A 26,166-nucleotide genomic window follows, 5' to 3' on the forward strand; every position below is an offset into this window, starting at 1 on the left:
CAATTGCTATGTCAAACCCCACACCTGAACCCACTAACCCCATCCTACCCTCATCCCCAGTTCACGTGGTTGTCCTGTCTTCTCTTTTCACCGTGTCACCCTATTTGAAGTGTGAATTGGGCTGATTGTTCAAGGACAAACTATAATTAAGGCCAATCCAAATAACTAAACACATCTAGTGGCCGTGTCTAGTAAGAAAATGCTAAGAAAAAAAGCTAAAGCAATATAAATGCCTACTAAGGTCGTTGCTATGCATTTTTCAAAAGGCAGGACTCTAAACTAAACTAAACTAATGGCCACCTGGTTAAGGCAAGGTTAAATAAAGATTAAAAAATAAAAAAATGACTGAAAAACAAAAATAAATGTGACCATCGTGACATGCTCTGGCTGGGGAGTGATTGAAAGGATATGGTCGTGCTGGATGCAGCAGGTGTAGGACGCTGTTGGATTCAAGGCTGACAGCTGTAGAGAGATGAGACCTGGCCCTGCCAGGGGGACTCACACGGTCCCAAGCTGCCAGACACATTGCACACAGCTACAGTAATGAGACGGACTCTATTGCCCCTCAATCAGAAAAATGCTGCAAATAGGACTGGGGAATTTCATTCCTTCTCACCCAATGTCCAGGCAATTTTCATTTTGGTCTGTCAATGGAAATGCATTTTTCACCAACTAAAAAACTAACAAACAAACTAAAAAAAAATGTATGACTTTAGTCAGTTACATCATTAGTTAATACCAGGGCAAGTCATTTCAGGTCTCTCAGGGATATTTGTGCGTTTACGGTACACTCTTGCCTCGGACAGTATCATACACTCAGAGCCTGCATTGTATTCCGAAGCTAAAGCGGTAACACGGGTGTGAACAATGAAGGCGTCTAGCCAGGCACGACTCCTGAAGCATCTGTGGAATTAGTTTGCCCAGGGCATTATCTTCTCCCTTAAGCATGCGGATTAATTAGCACACCACCGCTTTCCTGCTGCCTCATATCATTCAGCTCAGATACACCTGGGTTCATAAAATAACTTGATCTGCTGTAGGCTTCAGGGCTCCCAATATCCCTGTCTCTACACGGTCTTGTGAACAATATTAAAAACACGAGGATAGACTCCTGTACGTTTGGCTGGCTGTGGAGCGTCCGCACACCTCAGTTGTTACTCAAATCGCTGCTGCAATTACGGGGGAAGCTGGAGCGCATTACAGGCTGGAGCGCCTTCTCTCAGTCACCGGCCCGGTATTGATGAATTGGGCGAATGGTGTGTGCGATTTCTGCATGGAAGCGGAGATGGCTCCAGGCTATGCATTATGAGCGGGTCGCAGCTTAGCTATCTTGCTCTCATGTACCATGCAGTCTTACATTATTGATGCATTGAGACCATTCCCAGGAGAATCACAACTGCCAGACTTTGAGACAGGAAAATAACACATTACATGTGAGCACCACACTTTAGCCGATAATCATAAATATTGTTTTCCTCTCCAAGACTTTTGTGGTTCTGTGAAAATAAAAGCAAACGGTAACCATGTTGTTGATTTGCTGTGTGCTTGGAATGTCCAAAATGGAATCATTCAGGCGTTTTGTTCTGCTTCACTTCGCATTGGCTATAAAATATTTTTAATACATTTTCCCTTTTCAGAATGACCAACAGATAACCTCGTTGCAGTACTGTAGAAAACTAATTCAGGTGGCTTTTGAATTACCTAATTCAGCCTGGACCCTTTCTGTAACTGCGTAAACATGACACTTTTTACACAATGCTACCAGTGATTGTGAAAAGGAGCACACAGCGCAGTGCTGTGATACGGCTGCTCACAGTAGAGTTGAATCAGGTTGCCAGATGAGACCTCCCTGTGCGCTGCTCTGTGCTGTCACAGATCATCAAAGCCACTGTAGAAACTGTACGTCTCTGCCTCTGTGATGCTGCGGCACTGGCTGCACACTAATGAGAAGAGCTTATTAATTCTTCAAACTTGCCAAGCTTCCTTTCTCCCTGGACTCATTTTGGTGCATTTAAGGACTGTAAGAGACCAGCCGGCTTCTCCAACACATACACACACTGGCACGCACACACACACACACACACACACACACACACGCGCGCGCACGCACACACATACACGCGCGCTCATGCAGTATGTAGGCTACTAACATATTACGCGGGTAACCGTCAATGCTAAACTGCAGGCTATTCTGTTATGTAGAATATAAATAAAGTCAACACTATTGGAAAAATACGACATTGAATTTAGTTAAAAGACTGATTTTAAATGGATTGATGTATTATGAAGTGAAGGAATATGTATGGTTTATTGTATGAACTGTGAAGCAGGATCTGCTCTTACAAACAGCCATAATGTAAAGTACCCTTTTGTCAATTTGAAAAAAGTAGGTGAGAGCATTTAAAATAGGTAAGAAAGTTAGAGGTTATTATCCCAGGGAATAGATTAGACTGGATTACGGAGAAATGTGGTGCACAACCACACTTTTAGGCTAAGTTTTAGCATCCTGCAATTATTTTGTGGATTGTTGAAAGACATTTCTCACACCATTTATGGTCTGTTAAATTAGGGAGCCTGAGAAACTTCCATGGATTCAACACTAGGCGTAGTCGCACAACATTTTACACAACCAGACCAAAAATAAGTCATTTTATTGTGTATTTTAGTTTATTTTTAAATGACTTAAGCGACCATTCATTGAACCTCACAAGGTTTTTTGACAGCTTATTATAATGTCAGCATTACTGTGACAGTTCCTTTTTGAAATGGTAATTGTGTTTCGCTACAAGAGGCTCACACTCCTTTATATCTCAGGAGACAGAACAGGCCCATCCTAGAAGAATGACTGTCTGACTGGTGTGGAAAGAAAATGTTTCTCCCATAAACTGGGTTAACCTGCATGCATAAAAAGCATAAAAAGCAAATCACATGTGCTGCACAGGCATTTCTTTCCACCTCATTGGGGCTGATTTTTACATTAAAAATGCAAACTCTGTGTGTTGTACAATTAAAAACTTAATAAATAAACTTAAGAAAGCCGTTTCCATTTCAGTCTCTCTCAGACAGAAACAGAAATAGATAGCGATAGAGAGGAAAAGAGATTGACATTGATATTTGTGCACACAAGCAAGACATTAAGGTTTCAGATGCTGTCATCCTTTTTCTGCTATTATGTACCTGTAGATCCTGAATAGCTGAAAAATGTTTGATTGTACGTATACTGTAGGTATAAAATACGCAGTTTCGTTGAAATGTACACCATTGCCCTGTTCTACATTATTTCCCTGAGAACATATGGAGCATCAAAGCTACATCTTTATTATGTGATTACTTACAAAGGGGGCTCTTTGAACATCTTAGAAAAAATTGTGTTTTATTATTATTATCCTTCAAACAAGCAAAACCAACATTTAAAATGCACATAATTTAGCTATGAGACACTTAATTGGCACATTCATGATTATTAAGACTCCTGCTTCATTATTTCTCAAGAGGTTTTTATTTTCCTCTTCTATGGTGGCCATGTCAGTTCTTCATTAATGAATTAATTTCTCACCATAAGTGAATTTTAAACAATATTGGATACATCTAAATATGTTTCATTCCTTTCATCTCACTACAAAAATAATACTGTTCTGAAACTTGTTCAGAACTGTTCCGGGTGTTTTTGAAGCAGACTGGAATAATTTTTTTCTAAAAATGTATTTTTGATGGAAAACTGCACAGCTTGATATCCTTCATGTCCAACCATTTAGGCTGCATATCAAAACAACTGAACTTCATTATACAGGTACAAAGAAATGGCCACAGTACATTACATTACAGTGCTTGTAATTTAGACTGCTTCTTAAACCAGGTTGGGCACCTTGTTCTTATTTAAGACATCAGTCATGTTTTGGGTGGCCATTTTGTGCATGGGTAGTAAAACCGCAACAATGAATAAAACATTATAACCATCTGACCTGGCCTCAGTAATAATTACGCCCTGCCTGGTCTGTTTTACTTCAGCCCTGGTATAAATAACTCCAGTGGAATGGAACACGGTCTAGGACTTGTGACATGAACTCTCAGCAATTTCAGTTAGCCGCACTACTCACAGGAGGCAGCGCTCTGGAGAGGGGAACGAGAGGAAGCCAAATAAATGAGAAAGGGGAAAAGAAACACTAGGGAGACACTTTCAGCTTCCCTGAACGAACCCCACAAATTTCTCATACCCCAGCAGATATTATTCAGCATGCTCTGCTTTTAACAAAGAAAGTGCAAGACACCGTAGAGATTTAATAAAAGCACCTCTTCCTGGCCTTCCAAAAGCTAATAAATGGTGATTATGATATGAGATAATATGATATTAATTACATGCATGTGGTGTTGCTGTTGTTACAGATTATGCTTAATGAGTAATGAACATTTTCATCATGGGAGAACTCACAGAACAAAGTGTAACTAAGGGTTTTGTGAAGTACATGATGATCCATATGGCTTCTGTCTGATTTACATTCATAGTGGGCTCATTTAAATCACTTATTGAAGGAGCTAGGAGCGAGGAGCTAGGAAGCTCCCCAAGGATTCTTGAGCACATCCTTTGCAGAAGTGTTTTTGTGCGTGATGTATACATGATTGACCAGAGGATCTACCGCTCCCCATCTGCCATGTCTGTAAAAGTGCCTTCAAAGTGATGCTGGAAAGGACATTCCATTTGTCTAATATACATTTCCTCAATTCTTTCATCCTCACTCCTAGCTCTGCCAATTGGAGGAAGAAAGGAAAGGAAACGAGGAGGTATAAATAAGTGATTGGAAAGAGCCCACAGTTGAAAAGATTGCCCATTTGGCAGTTGACAGGCTCATATTGATGAGGTCACTGATCAACATTAGCCATTTATGTGGCCATAGAACTCAAAGGTGAGAGACATCTACTCTGCCCTCGTTTTAGCTTTGGCAAAATAAATGTGATTACATGCAGCCAGCCATTAATGTGCTTCAGAACAGCGTACAGTGAGGGATATGGATCTGTTTGAAAAGACAATCACGAAAGGATGGAAGTGAGTTCTTTGCCAAATGGCCAGGGGGTGCTCCGATCAATGAAGAATAAGAATTGCTGACAGCTCTAATGACACATCGCCTCATCACTCCTTGCTGAAAATAGACTTGAGACAGAACAGGAAAACAAGGCTTCAGTACTGAATGTCTGGTCACTTTCAGCTTTGGCACAATTTAGAGACAATGCTAGAATGGTGTGCAAAATATTATTTTAATGGGTGACCACCAAAAATATGGAAGATATATTGTTTAGAACAAATTATACAAATCTAGAGGGTATTTTTTACTGAACTAGCTACTGGGCCGGACAAACATGGAATTGGAATTTGGTGATGAAACGTATTGTATTCACATCACAGACCAATTAGGTGTGTGAAACCTTCATCCGGTAATGTGGGACAGATTTAGCAGAAATGGGGTTTGCCACTTTTGGGCACTGGCTATAAGTAGGGTTTGAGCTGTGACAAAATATGATCAATGATCAATGATCTATAGGAGTGTCAAATCAGAGAGAAATGGGGCGATGCAGTGAAGATCTATTGGAAGAAGAAAAAAAAAAGAAGGCCCAGGCATTCATCTGTACAGGACAAATTGGGTTTCCCTCAAATTGGTTCATTAATCCTTCCAACATGTGTAATCGGTTTTCTATTACATCACTGAGTGACTGATAAGTCCCGCCTCTGTCTGCAATCAAGAAAAAATTATTCCTCCTAAAATATGTTAAGCCTGAGAAGTAGGCGCCGTGGAAGTGTGTGCAAGACGGACAAAGGGCCCGTTTCAGCGAGTGAACCGGGCAAAATAACGCAAGCGTTGTGTTATCGCACATTCTCCGGCAGTGCTCTTGGCAGGCGTGCTCCTCATTGAAAGTCCTTCAAAGTTTCACACGGGAGAAATGCTGGAGTTATGGGTCCCAGAGAAACTGAGGGGGCCCGGCCCTCCGCCCTCACCGGTTCCACTCCAGCACCACAGTAAATGGGCTCTGGCATATCCATGGAGATGTACTCGTTCCTTTGACCTTTAGTAGATGAGGGCCTCACTCAAGCACCCAGAGAAATCACACAGCGCTTTCCGTAATTACTTTTCAAGATAGAGGTGAGAAGAGACATTTGCATTAGATTAGGAACCCTGTAGTCAAGTCCTGGCAGACTTTGTGTGTGGTTTTAATGTCACTGTAATCTCTAAAGGTTAAAAACAGGGTCTATCAAGAATAAAAATAAATAAAAAAAACTGAAGAAGTTCTGATCTTGGAAATTTTGCCCTGAAAGGCAACAAAGAAGCATTAACTTCCATATTTCTCTTCAAATGGAACCAGATTTGCAGGTGTGAAAGTTATATACCCGTGATTAATAAAACATGGAAGTCTGCAATACTTAATTGTTTAAAAAAAAATAGTGTGTTTTATCCATCAAAATTTACAAACAAATGTAACCCGATTGCCAGCTCACTGGAATAAACACCTTGCAGAATAAGGGAAGACACATTTTAATATGCTTAGTTATAATCAGCTATTGGCAGTAAATACAATGAAGTAATCCAAGGCACTACATTTGCCGCATCATATTTGTGTAGCAAAATCAACACATAGGATAAACTCATATATACCATATTAAGACAACTGTGAGTAATTGAGGCAGCCTACATACTCCTACAATAACCTACAAGCATAATATAGAACAAGTGGGCCATCAGAGGCAAGAGGCATTTTGAAATCTGTTTTCCCTGTTATACACACAGAAAAAATAGGAGAAACAATCTGCATTTCATGGCCCAGTGAGCAACCGCATCGTGTGAGGCAACAGTGGCCATGTGACCTGAAGAACAACAAGGGCTCGAAGATCCCTCACACTCTGACCACAGCTGCGGAGATAGTGGTCTGAAATTTCTGCCGGCTTGCTTTGATCACATTGAAATTCACAGCAGGAAATCATCTCCAGCAACACAGACAGGAAACGTAATGAGAATGTGGACAACTGCCCGTATATTTTTAAAAAGATTCCATGTTTCATTTTGGTCCTTAATGTGTGCCTCTCCCAGTGCCATCCATATCAATGCAAGGAGCCCGGCAGCTGAAGCTGTGTACACCTGTGGCCAATAGGCTGGCCACAAAGTATTTCCTGGTGCATTATAAGCAGAACCAAAGCATCAACAAGCTAAGCAACGCTGGACTTTTCTCAGACATTGTGCACTACTCGTCATTGACTAATGAACCTGAAATTGTGGGTTCCATACCGTACTTTTGGTGAGCACTGAACCTTTTTTGACCAAAAACCATATATGAATAATGTGGATACAGTAAATATGAATCATGTTGATAATGTGTTGTTCATTTTAATCCCACTGTAATGTTTAAGCAGTTATTTATCCACCAAAACTATTTATCCAATAATTTACAATATATTATAAACATTACTCATAATATTGAAGATGAGTTTATGCAAACTGCTAATGGCAGCTATTTTGCTCATTGTAAAAAATACTCTTCAGAATTTTCCCTAGTAAACTGAGAACAATTGCTCTGTACAATAAAGGTGGGGCTCTCATAAATCATGATAGAAGGCAGATAATCCGAGTTGGCATTATTTGATCTTTTCTTAAGTTTCTTAGGTCATCGCGAAAATCCCTAGTGCCTAATATTAGAATTTTGAATCCAGTTTGGAAGCTGAAATTACCATGTGTCCAATTTTTCTCTAATTAGACTGAACTCTGAAATCTGTCCGAGATTTAATTGTGACCCTTTGAAGCTAGGATCAAAGCTGGATTTTCCAAAGACGTAGGCTGTAAAATGTCTCTGAATTAAATTAGAAGACATACTGGCTGAATCAGAAATATCCCATTTAACCCTTATCACCATGCTACCCAGATCCTCTCTTTCCAGGAAGCCTAATCTAAACCTAATATGGTACATCTGAAACCATTGCTTTAAATCCACAAATGCATTGGAAATCTCAATTGTATCAACTATATAAATATCTAGCACCCACCCGCTAACTCAGTGACGCTTACTGCTTTTACATTAATTTTTTTACATTTGTGAAAAAAAACAATGATAAAATAATGACCAGTGGACATATAGGCAAAATGATGTGATGCCATCATTGAAATATGCAAAGTTAATGTATGACATCATCAAGCAGCTTCCAGTGCCAGATCTGTGCAGTACGTAGCTCAGCAGCTACCTTCTCAGAAAAAGTAGGCCACACTATCCGCAACACTTTACATGTCCTGGGTACATACGATGGATTTTCTGTCTACATTTGGGTGTCGTAACCACTGTAAATGTACATTTTAGCATTGACACTGCAAATATGACGACTAAGCTCATGATGGGAAAACATGATTATACCTATGAAGACTATTGAGTGTGAATCTTCCAGCTTTTTTTTTTTTTTTTTTACCTCATACGGTTTACAATTAGAATGACACTGTTAAACCCATACTGACAGGTTTCAAGTCAGGCCACAGAAAAGCCAAGGCAAGTCAGAACTGAAACTTCCTTCCTGTCTCACTGAGTCCAGGGCCTGGTTTTCCACCCACTCCAAAACACGAATGTCCTTATTTAAGTGCCGGTCTTCCAGCTTGGCTGCTGACATTCAAAGCGTGTGTTTCTTCCACGAGACAAACAGTGTGCTGGCACACGTCTCCCAGTTACTGTACGTCTGCGACGGAAAGCTCCAGCGGATTCCCATCCCTGACAACGCTGTTTTTGATCCGCCATCCGGTGAAGATAGCTGATCTCCGTTAATCTGCCAGTTTTCTTTACTCGTCTTGCGGACGGCGTTGCGCTAAGCTTGTCGGCTCAGGGAGTGTGGACATGCAAGACTACATTTTATCCCCGCTGATTGGATAACTCTAGCCGATACAGGCCGGGAGGATTTTAACTGTAGGAGAGAACAAGGTCAGAGGGGTCCTTAACTGACAGCTCCACACTGCGGAGTTCCCCTTCCTTTGATCTTCCTCTGTGAATCCACCACTGAGCTACGAGCCTTTGGTCCTAATTGACTTTCTGCACTGTTCTGCATTGCTGCGGTGATGAGAACGGCTTCGTCTGTTCTCTCACATCCATCCGCGCACACGGAGAACAATAAACAAAAAGACTACTCTGCTTTCCCAAGAAATAATAATGAAGTTATCTTTATCCATCATTAACTTGAAATGTTCCAGGGCACATTTCAGCGTAATGTAGTTCCCAACTTCCCTTGTAAGCTATGTCACTCATTCATTTAACCTGTAACTCTTCAAGCACTTGCCAGATTAAGGAGTATTGTCAAATTCAACAATACAACATCTCTCTCATAAACACATACACTGTACGTAGGATTTGACAACCATCTGGTTAATGTCAATCATTGTAAAGAGCAAAACAACAGCTACACTGAAATTGGAGTTGAGCAATTAAGTGTTACAACAGTAAAAGTGCTAAACAGTTACCACTGACCCATTATGGAACATCCGAAAGACTCAGAAAAGGCTAATTTGGCTGCAGTAGTAGTCCTGGAGGGACTTCCCAGGAGGGGACATGGCCATGGAGAGAGGCTGATATTTACTCTTCTATGGCACACAGACAGGCAGTATAGGGAGACAGAGCTGCAAAAGAATTCAGCAGGAATTGCTGGAGCAGAACTTTTGTGCTGCAAGCAAGCCATAAATGATTTGGGTTGCCGTAACCCTTTTCCTACTATGAGTCTCTCTCACTCACAGGTTCAACGCAGTCATCTGTCATTGGCTGAATCAGTATGTACTGTGTGTAGCATATATGCAGGTGCTCGGTGGAGCAGCAAGGATATCTGCAGCATATCTGCACCTGCATCGGGTATGGCTTTTTATGGAACCATTCCTGTAATATCTCATTCAATATATTTCTGTTCATTTACAAATTTGGTGATAAAGCTACTGTACAAGGCAAAACTCAAAATCTCACTGAAAAAGTACACTATTAGTACACATACATTTCCTGTTATATTGTGTTGTTCAGAGGCATGTGTAATATTGGGGCCCCCCTTAAAGCACACCTGACTATCGAAACCATATAACACATTTCAGGGCTTAATTTGAAACCAAACATATTTCTTTTTACCTAAATAGATAGATACTTTATTTAGCATGCAGTACATTTGCACTGCATGTGAAGTTGAAGTAATACCGTAATGTTCAATGGCAAAGGGGGACTGGAGCCTATCCCAGCAAGCATTGGGCAAGAGGCAGGAATGCACCCTACAGATTACCAATCCATCACAGAGCACAGACACTATTCACTCACCCCTGTAGGCAATTTAGACTCTCCAATTAGCCTGACTTGCATGTCTTTGGACTGTGGGGAACCCAGAGAACACACAAACTCCAAACAGAAAAGCCCCAGGCTGGATTCAAACTCAGTACCTTCTTGCTGTGAGGTGACAGTTCAGAATACCTGAGGCTTTGTGAGGTCTTACAAATGAAACAGCACACCATATCAGACACACTGTCTACACTGTCACACTGTCAACAAGGAACTTTAAAATAAAGGTCAGCAGAAGCTGAAGTTTATAAAATCTTCATTGGTAGAAGCACCAATACGTCCATTCTAAATAAATGTTAAAAATACCTGGACACTATCAAGATCAGGCCATGCTATGAAACTGAGCAACTGGAGGTCTCCTGGAGAACTGCTATGCTAAACATATTAAACATATAAAATATTTTTTCTTCCGTGAGGATAATAATCTATATTGAATTTCACTATCCATCTCAACTCCCCTGACCTTCCCTACTTAAGGTATGTTTTTAGCCATCAGGATTGAATTATGGAACTGTGTTCTACTGTGATCAAAGGATCAGGCAGCCAGCCAACTAATTATACACCATACTTGGACAGAAGTACAATGTGATTAGTTGTTTAAAAATATGAAACCAATGTCCTTGGCTTCATTTTAAACATGGCTGAGGTCTGGCTGGTACATTCTCTCAAGCAGTTGCACAGTGGCAATGCAGTTGCATATGCTGACGTGGGAGAAACAGATGGGAGAAGCAGAGTACCTTTATTGGAAATGACTCTGAATGTGTACACACTCAAAAGGAAAAGAAAACCTTTAAAAAGGCAGGTCCTTTTTCCCTTATAAACATGCGATTTACACTGACGTTAAATACATGCTTAAATTTACCACTGGTCAGCCAGGAGGAGTATGAATGGTGTCTGAATTGAATCTGGGCTGGGGTCCACCCTGCTCTTTGCTGTCAGTGTGCTGGCATGCTGGAGATGGCATTAGGCTGCTTTCGCCCTGTAAATCCTGCAGTACAGCAGCTGACGAAGGGAGAATGACGGATTCTTATGGGGCTCTGCTGTTATAAGCACAGAAGCAGCTCGTATTTCTGACGGAGATCATCTGCTTATTACCACACATCTTCAGATTGCACCGTATTCTGCAGGGGTTGTTAGATGCGCTGGCTGTCAGACTAGCCACTGTGTGGGTGACACCACAAAATATTTTACAGTATAAACTGTCGGGTCATTTACACTCAGCGGAACTAATGTTGTTCTCTATCATGTGCTTTTTGAACAGACAGAGGTTTTGAATGTATTGTCAGGTAAAAGGACTGTAAATTGGTTACTTCTGGAGTGAACTAACATGCCAGTATTTGCCCTTTTGTTCCATTTTCCTTATTTTTTGGTTTGATTAATAAGAGCAAACTTGATGTGAGTCTTGATCTCAAAAGGGAACAGGCAATCACTGAGAAACTTTGTTCAAAAATATTTGACCTGAAAAAATCTGTCATTTAAATGATAAATAAATAGAGTGAGTGAAATGAAACAATGCGTTTTAGCACAGTTAATAAAATGATTTTGTGAAGCCATCAGTGTATCTATCAATGTTCTGTAATTTTGCTTTGGTCACCTTGAAAGGGACAATGTGGTTTCAAAAAGAAGACAATCACAGCATATGTTGTTTTTTGGAATGCAAAGAAATGAACACAGATGGCTCTACATCATATTCATTAAAAAGGATTACAATGTCAAATGTATTTGATAGCAATTAGCATTCTTATTTCTGCAATACTTGAAATTTCCCCTGCAAAAGTGTTCAGTCTGGACAATTTATGAATAAGTAAAAACCTAAAAGATTCACCTACCCATGGGGTGAAGTGGCTGCCACTACCCTGTCAGAGAAGCCAACCATCAAGTGGAGGTTCTGGGGGTGAAGGGAACTGCCCAGGGAGCATACAGTAGTGAACTAGCGCCTGTATTAATTGGCAGATTACTGCACAGTACTGGAATATTGGAGGGAATCACCTGTTGCCTAGTTTCCTTAGGAGTTACATGTTTGAACTGGTTTTCCTTTATTAATGAGACTAGATTGTGAAAACATCATGGATAAACCATACTCACATGAAGCTGAAGAATAATCACTGATCTACACATGAGTTCATCTGGCCATTACCCATTTCAAAACAATGCCTAACTTGGGTTTTATTATTTATACATAGAAAATCTTTTAATTCCACTTCTGTATTACCTTAGCAGGAATATTACATTTGTACTACAGTTTCTGAACAGAATGGTTTACAAAAGTTTGAAAGCAACAAGTGAAAAAATGATATAAAAAATAAAGCAATTGCTGCTTAAATTGTAAAACCAATATGGAGTCAGCAGTAGAACCAGCTTCCCACTGTAGTCTGGACAGCTGGAACTCATCTTGGGATACAGACTGAAGACTCATCTCTTCAGATTCCACCCCTTTAGACGCCCTTTCTTTATTTCTTTATTTCTTTGGATGCTACGGGAATATATGCAAAAGGATTTGCATAAAGGTTATGTCTCTATGGTTAGCATTAGACTTGTTGATTAAAAAAGGCCCAAAATTCTTCAATGCTGTTCACTACTCTGGATAAGAATGTCTGCAATAGAATGTCTAAGTACAAATATCATTTGTATTTTTATTTATTTTATGTCATGATAAAATTACCATGAACCTAGAAAGACTAAACAAAAAATGCTCCAAAATATATTTTTGGTAAATAAAGTAAATCTGTATTCCGGACTGTTCGGCAAGACAGAATGAGGGCTGTCAGGAGACACGTTTCCCAGCACAGACTCGGCATTTTAAACCAGCTCCAGTTTTCTGATTCAGAATCCAAAACAATCTCCTCTTCCTGCTGTCCTCTGAAATTAACATCTGTTTGTGTTCATTTTTCATGCCTCATCACATCCAGGTTTTATTTCACCTGCAACTTGTGCAACTCCCAATTTCCGATATTTACTGTTAGATTTGTGATCTTTTTTAATATTGCAAGGCATATTAATTTCAGGCTTTCATATTATAGCCTGATTAGCCTGGTAAATAAAATAAAAACCATCATGGCCAGTATGGGTGAGCCGAGTACTTGGCCGAAATGAGCATCCGCTACAATTAATAAGACTGTTCCGAACACAAGTGTTGCACGAACAATTGGATCATTATCAATATGTAAAACGGTTCAGAAGTTATCATACAAATTGTTGAGACTGCTCCAACAGCTTTCAGATGAAACCCCACTCACAAGTATGGTTACAGATACAGATAGAGATGCAGATAATAATGTATAATCTGTAACGGATGCAGATAGAGATGCAGATAATAATGTATAATCTGTAACGGATGCAGATAGAGATGCAGATAATAATGTATAATCTGTAGCGGATGCAGATAGAGATGCAGATAATAATGTATAATCTGTAACGGATACAGATAGAGATGCAGATAATAATGTATAATCTGTAACGGATACAGATAGAGATGCAGATAATAATGTATAATCTGTAACGGATACAGATAGAGATGCAGATAATAATGTATAATCTGTAACGGATGCAGATAATAATGTATAATCTGTAACGGATACAGATAGAGATGCAGATAATAATGTATAATCTGTAACGGATACAGATAGAGATGGAGATAATAATGTATAATCTGTAGCGGATGCAGATAGTAACCCTAATCACCCCTAATCGTTGCTTAATTCTACATATATTTTCTACTCATTAGTGGTAACCAACAAGATGCACTGACCTATAATTACAATTCATGAATATACTGTATATCTATACTGGAAATTCTTTCTTTTTTTTTAAGCTGTCTTGACCATTACTCAACTAAGCATGTTCTGATTTCCTAAAAACTGTTTTAGATCATGTGTGGACAATGATATATCTCATTATATTATAGTAGTGAATGAGAGTACACAATATTCACAGATCCAGTCGGAGACAAGCCAGCAGTTCCTTGCACTCTGCTTACTCTTAGTCTAGTAAAAGATCCTGATATGTTCAATATTATGCACAACATTATCCAGTATCTGTTCTATTAACAATGGGAAATATTCTAGAAGTTATGACTAAAAGAAGAAAGAAAAGGCTGAAAGTCTGTAATTTAACACATACTGTACTGTAACTAGAAAAGTTCTGTGTCAAAAATGTTGTTCATTGCTATCGGAATAATGGAAATGGTTTGGGAAATGCAAGTCACAAAATATTTGTTCCATTTCTCTCTTTCTTACATCTCACACACAAGCATGCAATATGGAATCATGTATTTGGTTAAGTTTGCAAATTGTGTGCAAATACTAATAAATCAAGTGGAAATAAATTATGTTCAATATCATTACTCATGTAATTTATTAGGCATTAGCAACTGTAAGCCTCCTTCAGCTTAAGCACTCTTCGCATCGTTGCTCTTGGAATTTGCAAAAAGAAAACTTTGCAAAAAGTTGCTGTGCTTGTTTTCCTGTCACATGCTATTGATACTATGACAATGAGGTTTTGCAACGTAATGGGCATTTTTCTTCATTTTAATGCCGTTATTGCAGCTCCTGACGAAAAATATTTTTTTCCCAGAACACACATTTTGATGACGACAAATGAGTCCTGCATCAGACCATATGGAATTATCAATAGAAACTGAAAATGACCAGTGATTTTCCAGAGCTACCCATCTCTGTGCAAAGGGCCCTGTGGATTTCGCTGATGGAACTGAAGTGTCCCCTTGTGTAGTTTATGTAGGCTTTGATGCCCCACTCATGCCTGCTCTCATGTAATACTGAAAAATTGATGGAGAGAATTGAAATATTGATTATAAACATGATGAATATAAGAGATATTGGTCAGCATGGAGTACACATTCAAGATTCCTTCCCACATCCCTTCCCTGCACATTTCCTCTGTAATTTTGAATCTAAAATTGGCAGTTGCAGTGCAAAGACATTTTTAATCCAAATTTCCTGTTACTGCAGGAGACTTTTACATATTCTGGTAAAATGACTGAACAGAGACTGAATACGCCCTTTGAGTGGTAAAAACGGCCACCATGATTATCATAAAATATTGAGGCTATATTTCTTAAAACCTGACCTCCAACAATAATTGTCCAAGTGTGAACCCCGGCCTTGGTACAGGCATTTACATAACCCAGAGGTGATGAAAACACAATCCAGTATGTGAAATCATTATACGGCACCCTGGAGGTTCAGGGAAAATGCATTTCTGAGGCTCATTTTCTGTATCAAAGCAATAAGCCACCATGATGAGCACCAAACACACAGATGCAGACTGTAACATGCAATAAGGAACATATCAGCCCACCTTATTCCCTGACAAATGCTTCCAGTCTAGATAATGTAGACAGGAAAGACTGTCACATATGTATGACAGGTCGGCACAAGCCACCACTGTAAGATTAAAATTAATAGTGAATATTTATCAAAGTCAGTATACGTTTAGCTGTATGAATGTATATATGAAATATGATTTAAACTTAAAGGAATGTCATGAGACAAAAACATCATTATTTTGCAAGACTCATATATGTGACTCATCGTATTATGTATATTTAGAAAAGTTGTTCAATTGCACAAAGTTTAATTAAATGTGCAAAAAACTAAAAACTGCAATAACCATAAAATAAAAATAGAGTGAACTCTATTTTACCACACAAAATAGAAAGTATGGACAGACTCCCACCTTATTCCATCACAACAAGTTAAAAACCTCTGAAGGAAACCATGAAAGGATGTTCATCGCATCATCTGGACACAATTCAAAGCTCTTGGCTTTCAGACATAAATCCGGTCATAAAATACTTTTGCTTTTGTTTCTGAGAGACTGAAAAGAGGTCCCCAAACAGAAAAGATAAAAATATAAATAGCAATTAATCTTTCACCTATCCCGTGTCACACAGACAGTTATTGGCATCATGCTGAAACCGCTACAGGCACAATTTCCACAAGACTTCTCTTCAGATCAAGGGTGAAACTCGGCTCAGGGGATAAACACAGAACCCAAAAAAACATAGGTTTGATCATAAGCCTGACCCAAATCTTAGTAGACCATAAAGCATTATAGAAACCATGTCAGCGTCTGTGTGCTTATGTGCTTATACACTATATCACACTGAAAGAGACAATGGCCTGAGTCAAACACTAGTGCTTAAAGCCACGATCATAATCATGATTGATCAGATGTTGTTCTTCTGTTGTTTGTATTATAATGTACAGCCATTATAGTGCAGTATATGTTGCCAAACATTTGTGTGAACATTTTGTCTTTGAAACGACATGACCTCCAAACTTGACAGCAGGATGTGAGAGTTGGGCTTAAGCACTTGCTGGTTTTGTGATATCACAAATTTCTGATTTTGATAATCCAACCATTGCAAGATGTGCCCATGGTACTGTATTCTCCTCATCATTATCATATAGCCATGAGCTGATGGTTGTGAGCCAGCTAACGCATCAGCAGTATTGCTAAAATGTGAATGGTAGGCATTGTAGGCAACTTGTGCAACTTTGGCTTCTGGTTGCAGCATGGGAAGATACTGTTCATTTCCAGTTAATTTATAAAGACTAAGATACTTCAGATAAATATTATTAATAAATATGTCAAAAAAACAAAAAACAAAACCAAAAAAAAAAAAAAAGAAGCTTATTGTTGTTGAGATGACTTTATCATTTAACATTATCACAGGAAAATCACAGGGGAGGGGAGGATCCTATACCTTTGAATGACAAATAAATGCAAGTTTTACCTTCTTCTTAAGAACAGTTCTGAGAATTACTGTAAGTGATACCAAATATTAATCTCATACAGTGTATACAGTAAATAACACTGTTCTTACTCAATCAGTTTGACACTACTTTACTGTACTTCACAGTGGTATAGTATAGTTCCCTGAAATACTACATATTTCTGTGAATTTTGTTCCCAGAGGGTCAGCATGACAATTGGATGACATGACATACAGTAATCATTCTCTCATTATTGGACAGCTTTATTGTAGAAGAAGAACAGCCTATTACCTCCACCACAATAAAAATCCTATCCTTTTTTTTTTCAAAGATATCACTGAAGGATAATGGATATCAAAAACCTTACACCTGTATGCATTTTACACCACACCAAAGTTATTATCCAGAATTAAAGCAAATTAATATAATATTTCAATATTAAATACCAGCCATAAAACACAACACCATAATCACAGCTGTCCTGAATTTTTTCTTTACATCTTCCTAACGTTTCTTCTGATAGAGCCTTCTTGTAAAGCTTCCAATAATAATAAAAGCTGAAAGTAATGATTTGACACATATGGGCTGGAAATATTTGTTCATATCATCTATTGAGCAGATTATGAAGTGGGTCATACTTAGCTTAAGTGTGTTTTATAAGCCCATATGGTCTGAGCCTCATGTACACAATTAATAAAGCATCCCCTCATTAAAGCAGTCACTGAAAAATGCACATCGTGCAAGTCCACTGTCTTCATCTGAATCAGTGAGATCAGCTGGCAGGAGTTTTTACTGTTTTAACAGATAGATCAGGAATTCTACCTTTCCATTCACCTTTACAAATGCTATACTTACTTTTGAATCCATTATGAATGGAACAGATGACCTGGCCTTCAGAAACCAAGGCGTATATCTTTTTTAAAGGAGTAACATGGTGGTTGAATGTGACACTTGCCTGTTGTCTTTAGGCAGCAACAAAACAAATTATTATTTTATTTTATTTCAGTCATTTAAATGTATTTTAAATATCACCCAAACCGTCTGGGTTCTAGTAATGAGAACTGTTAATCAGCAATGATTGACAGACCATGCTCCCACTTTCCACATATTGTTGTTTCGGGGTCATCCCTATGTTCCCACAGCCCTATGTTCCCACATTTCTAAGAATTTTTTTTTTCAAAATTAAATGTTTATTATTGATCGTGTAAACTGAACTTTATATATTTAGATGTCAAAATAGTCCTCAAAGGACAGCACTTGCAGATGCCTGTTCCTGGCACATAAAAGGTTGAAAAGTACTGATGTAGAGCCCTTTCCAGTTTTAAGTGAACTGCATAAATAGTGTATTTTTTTTTTCTTATTTCGCTTGTTTGCTTGTTCATTAAAAACTTATAGATAATTGAACGTGTACTGTGTCTAAATTGCACAAACATACACTGGATTTCTTCAGGTCCCATGCAAGCAGCCTGCTGAGTGTGAAGTCAACTGAACATAGAGCTGTGGGAACATAGGGCTGTGGGAACATAGAGCTGTGGGAACATAGACACGCTCCCGTTGTTTCTTACCATAGCAATCTCCATGATACGCGCTCATCTTGGGAGACATTCTCACAAGCTAGCTTAGTATATCAACTATTGATAGCTAAGGTAAGGACGCTGACTAATCGAAGGAAATTTTTTGCTAGCTAGCTAGCCAAGTTAAGATGAAAGCACGACTACAACATCCTTATGAAAACAAACTAGCTAGCTAACGTTATCAATAATGTCACCTCATGAAAGCAAACTAGCTAGCTAGATAACACTAAATGAATATAACCAGAAATTGTCTAATAGTCCTTAAAAGTAGTCGCTCTGGATAAGAGCATCTGCCAAATGGCAATAATGTAAAAGGCGCTCTTAATTTAAACGTTAATCAGACATTTGCATTGTTTTGCCTGGAGGCAGCGGCGCAAACTATGGGTCACAAGTTATAGGGGAGGGATAGGGAGAGAGGTTATCCTTGAGTGACGGACTATGAGGAGAACATTCTCAACCGATAAATAGGATGATAAATTTAAAATGCTTACTTCTCCAAAACTATCTTGAATACTTTAATTATATTTCTCCAATGCCCTCTTGTGCAAATTGCATATAAAAACCAATAAAATGTGACTAACCACCATGTCACTCCTTGTAACTTTCAGCATGTACATTTTCCAACAACAGGAAATATTTCAGTAGCAATGTAATTTCAAGAAATATTTTACGAGCAAGGTCAACTCAGTGTCTTTTCAAAAAAGCTGATAAAAGCTAGAAATATACAGTATAATGATGTGAATATACAAAGCAGAGCACAGTATTACCTTTCTGCATAATTCACAGGACTTCTTAGGCAGACTGTTTTTGATGTATGTCAGCACTGAGTGAACATGTGTCCATCTGTTGTACCTGGAAAAAGAGCACAGATATCAGAGGAGGACACACCATTCACAAAATGTGACTACTAGGACCCACTGGGCCATCCACCAAGCCACCACTGTAGCCATTTGAGGACATTTCAGTCAGACTGACATGGCGTTTTGGTAACCGTCAACTACAGCCCTTGATTTTTTACTTTGAGAAGCGGATTGGAGTAAGATTTATTTTTCAAATCCTTTATTGTTTTGTTAAATCTCCAGTGATCAAAGAGAAATCATGACATAAAAAGTAGAATGAGAAACCATATTTTTCTGGGAAATCATTCCAGAGTCCCTTTTCATGGTAATACCTTTATGATCGTGAGCTCATTAAAAGTCATAAGACATTTCATTCCTTTCATTTCAGTACTGTCATTGGCAATAAACTTTGATTTAGTTTGACGTTCTTATAGCACACTTATTATACTTGTACTTTTTTTATTTGACCACAGATAATAAATCATCATAATAACGTCACCTCATGCTTACCATGTAGCTATTCAGATGGAACGGAGTCACAATGAAGCAAGGCAGAACTGTTACCTTGAGGTGACTGAGAAAAGGTCAAATTCCTGCAAATTTGAAAATTCATACACAAATGTGCGGATGACCTGAGCAATGTGTGTGGATTCCTCACAAAAAAGAAGCGCAGAGAAAGGGCAGAGATGCCTCTGCGAAATGAACATCATCCCTTTAATTTAAATTTCAAAATCCTCTGCAAGATGTGAGTTGACAGTTTTGTGTGGCTTTTTTCCAAAAGCCGTGGATTGTGTGGGAACACTTTCTCCTGACTGGATCATCACAGGGGCATGACTAATCCAAAGGTTGAGAGAGAGAAACAATTTGTTATGCAGAGACGTACTCCAGGCCACAGGAAACATAGCACTTCGTTCTTCTTGTCAAAACCTTTCACAGCTACTGGCACCCTCACAGTTAGGGGTAAGACAGTGGATGGCATTTTCTCTCCTCATGTGTGATGATGGTTATGGAGGCTTTGGGCAGATTTAATCTTCTCTGTGTTTGTCCATGGCACAGACCTTCTCAGAGGTGAACAGATGCCAGACGGACCTCCTCCTGCTAGGAGGATGACACAGGGACCACACAGGGATCTGATGGAGTTTCCATTATGATTCATAAGAATGGAAAGGATTTTTGAAGATAACAACAAACCCAATGTTGTTTGAGCCCATTAAGGCTCATTTCAGAGTCTGCTAGGATCCTTAAAGAGCAAGAAAAGAGGTGCATGAGAGGTTTTTGGAGACAGGCGTGGATGGGGGGGGGGGGGGGATTGGGGGATGTGGGCATAAGGATTGATTGAAAAATAAGCATAAAATAGTCTATTTCATCAGGTTCGTAAAAGGATGACAAGAGATACTGAAATAAAACCAATTTCTTTGAAAATAGATGCCAAGTACAATAAAAACATTAAAACGATATAGCAGCAACTGCACACATTTTCAACTCAGTCCTACCCACTTTCTGTCGTACTGTCATAGCCTGGTGTCCATATTTATGTTAACGCCCCAGCTGGGAGCCACTTGTCATTTAACCACCCAGCACACTGGGCCATGTAATAATGAAACGGTCGTAGATCATTATCACATGCATAAATGCCCCAGAAATCTATGCCAACCTGGATTTATAGCAGTCTTCATTTTGCAGTGCAAAATCATACTATGGTGGGTTTAAAAAAATAATAATTTAAAAGCACTGTAATGCAAATTTAGCTGTTTATGATCTGAACTACAGAATTGGTGTTCAGTATCTGCTGATTTTAAAGCAATCTGCTGATACTCCTGCAAAACATGCATGGTCATACAGCCATTACTGTACATGTACGGTAATGCACAGGCAAAAATGGGATACAGTCAGGATTAAATTCTTAATTATTTCAGAATCTAATGAAATTAGATTCTGAAGAATCTAATCATCTGATCATAAGGATTGATATCCATAATTTATCTTTCGATTTTGCACAGCTTAACCAGCTAACAATGGTGTAAGCTGTATGGAACTGGGCTACATGAAAGCAGAATGAAGATGTTGGATCTATCTTAAAATACCAGTGTAATGAAGTTGCTGCGCAGGCACTCAAAGCTGTCATCCCCTTCACTTCCATATTCTTCTATGAGTCTGGAATATGATCAGTTTAAACGTATAGATTTCAGTCTGCCAGCTGTCACTGTTACCATCATATTATGAAATGGTGGCTTAGAATGCCACAGTAAACTGTACCAGATTCCTCAGCTGTATAACTGCACAAATATAAAATTATAATGAGGAATATGGGGGTCACTGTAACCAGAACTATATTGAAGGCAGTTTAGCTTCTCCACTCAAAATGAAAGCAGCTTACGTTTTTCAAACACCAGCCCTGCTTCCTTCATAATTGGGGGTATTTTATAGCATTAATAGCAGGACAGCTGTGTTATCACAGCCCCACTTCAATTATGTGCAGATGTTGAAATAAAAGACAAGGCTGGAGAATGATTAAGGGGAAATAATGGGTCTAACATAGGGCACAGCAGTAAATATGACGGGGTAGAGCGCTAAAGTGCTCTTAAACACAAGAGGCCTATGAATCATAGCCCATCGTAAGGGTTGGAACATGATGTAAATCCTCCTGTTACAAGAGAACGTGCTGACTGAGAGGATTGTGACTGATGTGCCGTCATTGTGACTGTTTTGCATACAGAATAGCCAGACCAGCACGTTATCGCTCGACCTGCATACTTCTGTGCACAAAAGAGATGGACATGACTGCTTAATACTTATTTTATCGCCATTAACTATAATTTGGCTTGGTAAATATACAGTGCAGTCTGTAAGTACAGTATTTGGATAATGACACAATTCATGTTGCTGTAGCTCAGTACTCCAGCACACTGTATTTGAAAATAAATAATATGAGGTTAAAGCGGAGACTGTCAGCCTAAATTTAAGGGTATTAATCCATATCCAATGATCCATCCAGCTTAATAACATTTTTCCTATTGTCGTTATCATAAAAAAGGACAAGAGTACCGATTCTGTTTTACACACTAAACACTCCTGAGTCTAAACACATGGGTCTTGCATTTTGTGTATACTGTAGACCTAGATGGAACTGTCTTAGCCTAGCAACTGAGGCCTGCTCATAAATAAGAGCATTTATTAGCTAATACTGAAAAAAAGAAAAAATGAGTACTCCAACATCAGATTGACATTATAATTATATGCTGTGTTGCAGGTATTTGCTACAAAAGGGATTTAGACTTGCAATTAATTCCCTTGAAATTAAATATGGTACATTGGTGATACTCTCTGACCAAACACTTATACAGTTACTGTAAGTAAACCATGGGATCTTATTGATATAAATTCCAGTTTGGCATTTTGACATATTACAAAAACAAATACACAGTATACAAATAAACCAAAGTTTACCAGTATTCCTATTGTATTGTAATTGAAGACAAGTGAAATGCAATGGTAGACATTTTTTCACAAGAGATTTGAGTCAGGACCTCAGTTTTGGATTTCCAATCAAAGACAACAGCTCCTGGCAGAGGACAGAGTGCACAGTGCCTTGTTCGATGTTGTGTACCATTTGTGAGTATTCTGTTCCGATGTCTGACACTATTTGATAGAACAACATATAGTATTTCCAATAGATACTACTACTTCAGACTTCAGAGATCTCCCATCTACATACTAACCAAGCCTAACTATGCTTAGCTTCAGCAGTTTTACATAAGAAGTCTACAGAGTTGGATGGATATTCACACATTTCACCAGTGAATTAGAATTGTGTTATTTTACTCATATTTCATATTTGTATGTCTGTATGCATGTATGTATATACATTGTACAAACATATGGTATGTCTGCAATGGATATACAGTAAAAGAATATATGCTGGGGTTGTTCATTCACACCAATTACACAGTAAAAAATATGGGTGTCTAATGACCAGTAGGGTGAAGAGCTGGAATCACTGAAGACCAAAAATATGCCTGTATAACATTATTTATATGCCATTCTCCAGGGTTAGTAAGATTTTGCAGGGTATCCATTTCTGCAGCAGGATATTTACTGAAGCAATTTAGATAAACACGCTCAAGGGTCCAATTCAAGGGCAGCACCTGGGAATCGAACACGAAACCTTCTTGTTCCTTCACCACTAAGTTATCACCAGAACATAAATATCTGTCTCATTACATGCAAAAACATTCATGTCTTTCATTAAAAGGCACCGCTATTCCTTTTCAGCCCTTTGGCAGGGAGATAGAGCAGCATCTTTTCTGAGAGCATGGCCTAAGAAATGTAGGGCACCGCATTCAGAAATTAGGACACGGAGATTGCCCCTCTGAGGCATCCATAACCCTGGCAGTGAAGTGACCCGAAAAAGGCCACTGCAGTACTGATTGGGGAGCACTGCATTCATTGTGCGACATCGCTTTGGGACACGGTACAGCGGTGAGTAAAACAGTACAGTGATAAACACAGCAGAGTCCCCGTGAAACAGGGGATGTGGGGGGGGCACAGTGTCAGTGTTAAACAAAGCAATGTCTCAGTGGTCACTCTACTGAAGGGCTTTGTGTGTGACCAGCACACATTCAGCATGTCTGTCCTTACAATTCACAGAGAGAAATATTGTCGGTGCTGTATGTATGTGCTCTGCCATATTATCCATTTGTACCTATACAGCTGTATATCAACTTAATCAGTTCAGTACCCATAAGCAGAAGGTTGCAGGTTCCATTCCCACCTTTCTGTTGTACCCTTAAGATAGCATTAACCATCTGCAAATAACCTGCTGCTCAGAAACATTCTGTTCATCAGCCACCTCAATAACATGTACAGTAGCCAGATAAAAGATTTGCTGATGCACATTAAGGCAGACCCTGTTCATTACAATTACCTTTCTTTCAAAGTGAAATAATGTAGCACCACCTCACCATAAAATGCACAGTTCAAGAAAGATGAATTACACAAGAACCATAAACCTCTGTGTTTTACCAGGATAATAGAGGTCCCACCCAATTAGCTCTTCTGTAATTAAATAACTACACTGCTCTCCATTCACTCAGGCATCATAAAGTGATTAAAGATTTAATTAGCTTAAGACCTTGCCTCTGGGAGTCCCAAAAATCCATATTGATATTTCAGGAGAAAGCTGCAATATGCATGTGTCCTCTAGAGAAACTACAGTGCCCATGAAGAATGGAGTACCAACTAAGGATGCATTTGTTTCATGCTTTCATTAAATCTATGTTTGTCATCTCCTCCCAGAAAAACACTTTCCACATGAGGTATGGAGTATTAAAGCAGATACATAAAGCATTAAGTATTTCAGGAATCAATCCTGTCTTATGGCATCAATTCACTTTCACTGCACTGTGTGAGTACTGAAATCACCTCAGCTTGATTGGCCTAGTGCAGGTTTTTTTTTTAATCTTCGCAGGCCAAGCCATAATCTAAGCACTGCCCCATGAGCCAATATTAAGCTTCATGTACTCACAACTTATTTGTTTATTTGTTTTTAGCTTCCCTGGCCTTGTGGGTATTTATATGATTTAATTCTATGGTTTCCAATCCTTTTAACCTTTTATACATCATTTCATTTGGACATAATTTGAATCTGATGTTGATTTACATAAGTGAGAATAAACAGAATAAACATTCATATTTTTGCTTTGCTCTTTAAAAGCGAAGTCCAGTTACTCTCGTGATCTCTATTGAGTATCAGTTATAATCTCTAAGAAATATAAATTCCACTCTTAGCTCAGATGTAGAGAAGATTAAAATGTACTGTATATGTGCTGATATAGGTATGTGCAAGAAATGTGATGCATTGCGTACTGCACCTCAGAGCACTTTTTTTTGCAGAACCACAGTTACGTTCTCACAAGTACACTTAGCTGCAGTTTAAACAGGTAATATCCACTGGTGGCGCTAGAGAAGCACAGACATTAAGAAATGTCACATTACAAGCATTTTTCAAATGCTAAAAACCCATAAAACATATTTTAGGTTTTAGGTAGACGAGTGGATCAAACATCAGAAGATGATTAATGAAGAACATTTTGAAAAACAGAAATTAAGATTGTCTTTCCACAAACCCTTCTGCCTTTCCTTGTTTTTCATTGTGTGAGATAATTTTAGCATAGTATTTATGCCAAGCAGTTTGATATGATATTGTACAAATGTGATTTTCAAACCTCTACACTACAGTATTTAAGTTGGCCTCTCAAGCAAACAAACCTGTTCTCCAATCAGGACGTAGGTTGTTAAGTCTAAGTCTAAGCTTCTCTTTCGCACCCCCCGTGGACATTTGATTTCAAAACTACAGTGAAGTGTGCCTGTAAGAGGACGTATTTCTTGTTCTACATAAATGTGGTCAGAGGTACTATATCCCATCAGACTAGGAAACAAATAATTGCTATTGGAAAATTGGTAAAAAGTCTTGCATTCACAGAATGCATGAACAGCTAAATAAGTTCCATATTTTAAGTGACCTACCAGCTATTGAATGTTTGCTGCTACAGTACTGTACAAGTGCATATTTCAGAAGCTTCATTAACCTACTACAACACAGTCATTCTGAATATTTTATCACACATAAAAATATTTGAATGTGAAAGTGGTTAATTCAACAAATGATTTCTGAACAGAAATGACTTTTTCATCTTGAATTTC

The 26,166-nt window shown here is 38.7% G+C and overlaps 1 protein-coding gene across 1 annotated transcript in view; it reads right to left on the reverse strand.

Moving 5' to 3' along the window:
• mgat4c (mgat4 family member C) overlaps positions 1–19,458 on the reverse strand; it is a 55,709-nt gene extending 36,251 nt beyond the window's left edge. The window contains exon 1 of the mRNA XM_061253001.1: positions 19,393–19,458. Within this exon, the coding sequence (XP_061108985.1) occupies positions 19,393–19,402 (10 nt within the window). The 5' untranslated portion in view covers positions 19,403–19,458. The remainder of the gene's footprint in view (positions 1–19,392) is intronic.
• Positions 19,459–26,166: the final 6,708 nt, after the last annotated feature.

The sequence above is a fragment of the Conger conger genome, chromosome 8 (assembly GCF_963514075.1).
Source record: "Conger conger chromosome 8, fConCon1.1, whole genome shotgun sequence".
Taxonomy (NCBI): domain Eukaryota; kingdom Metazoa; phylum Chordata; class Actinopteri; order Anguilliformes; family Congridae; genus Conger; species Conger conger.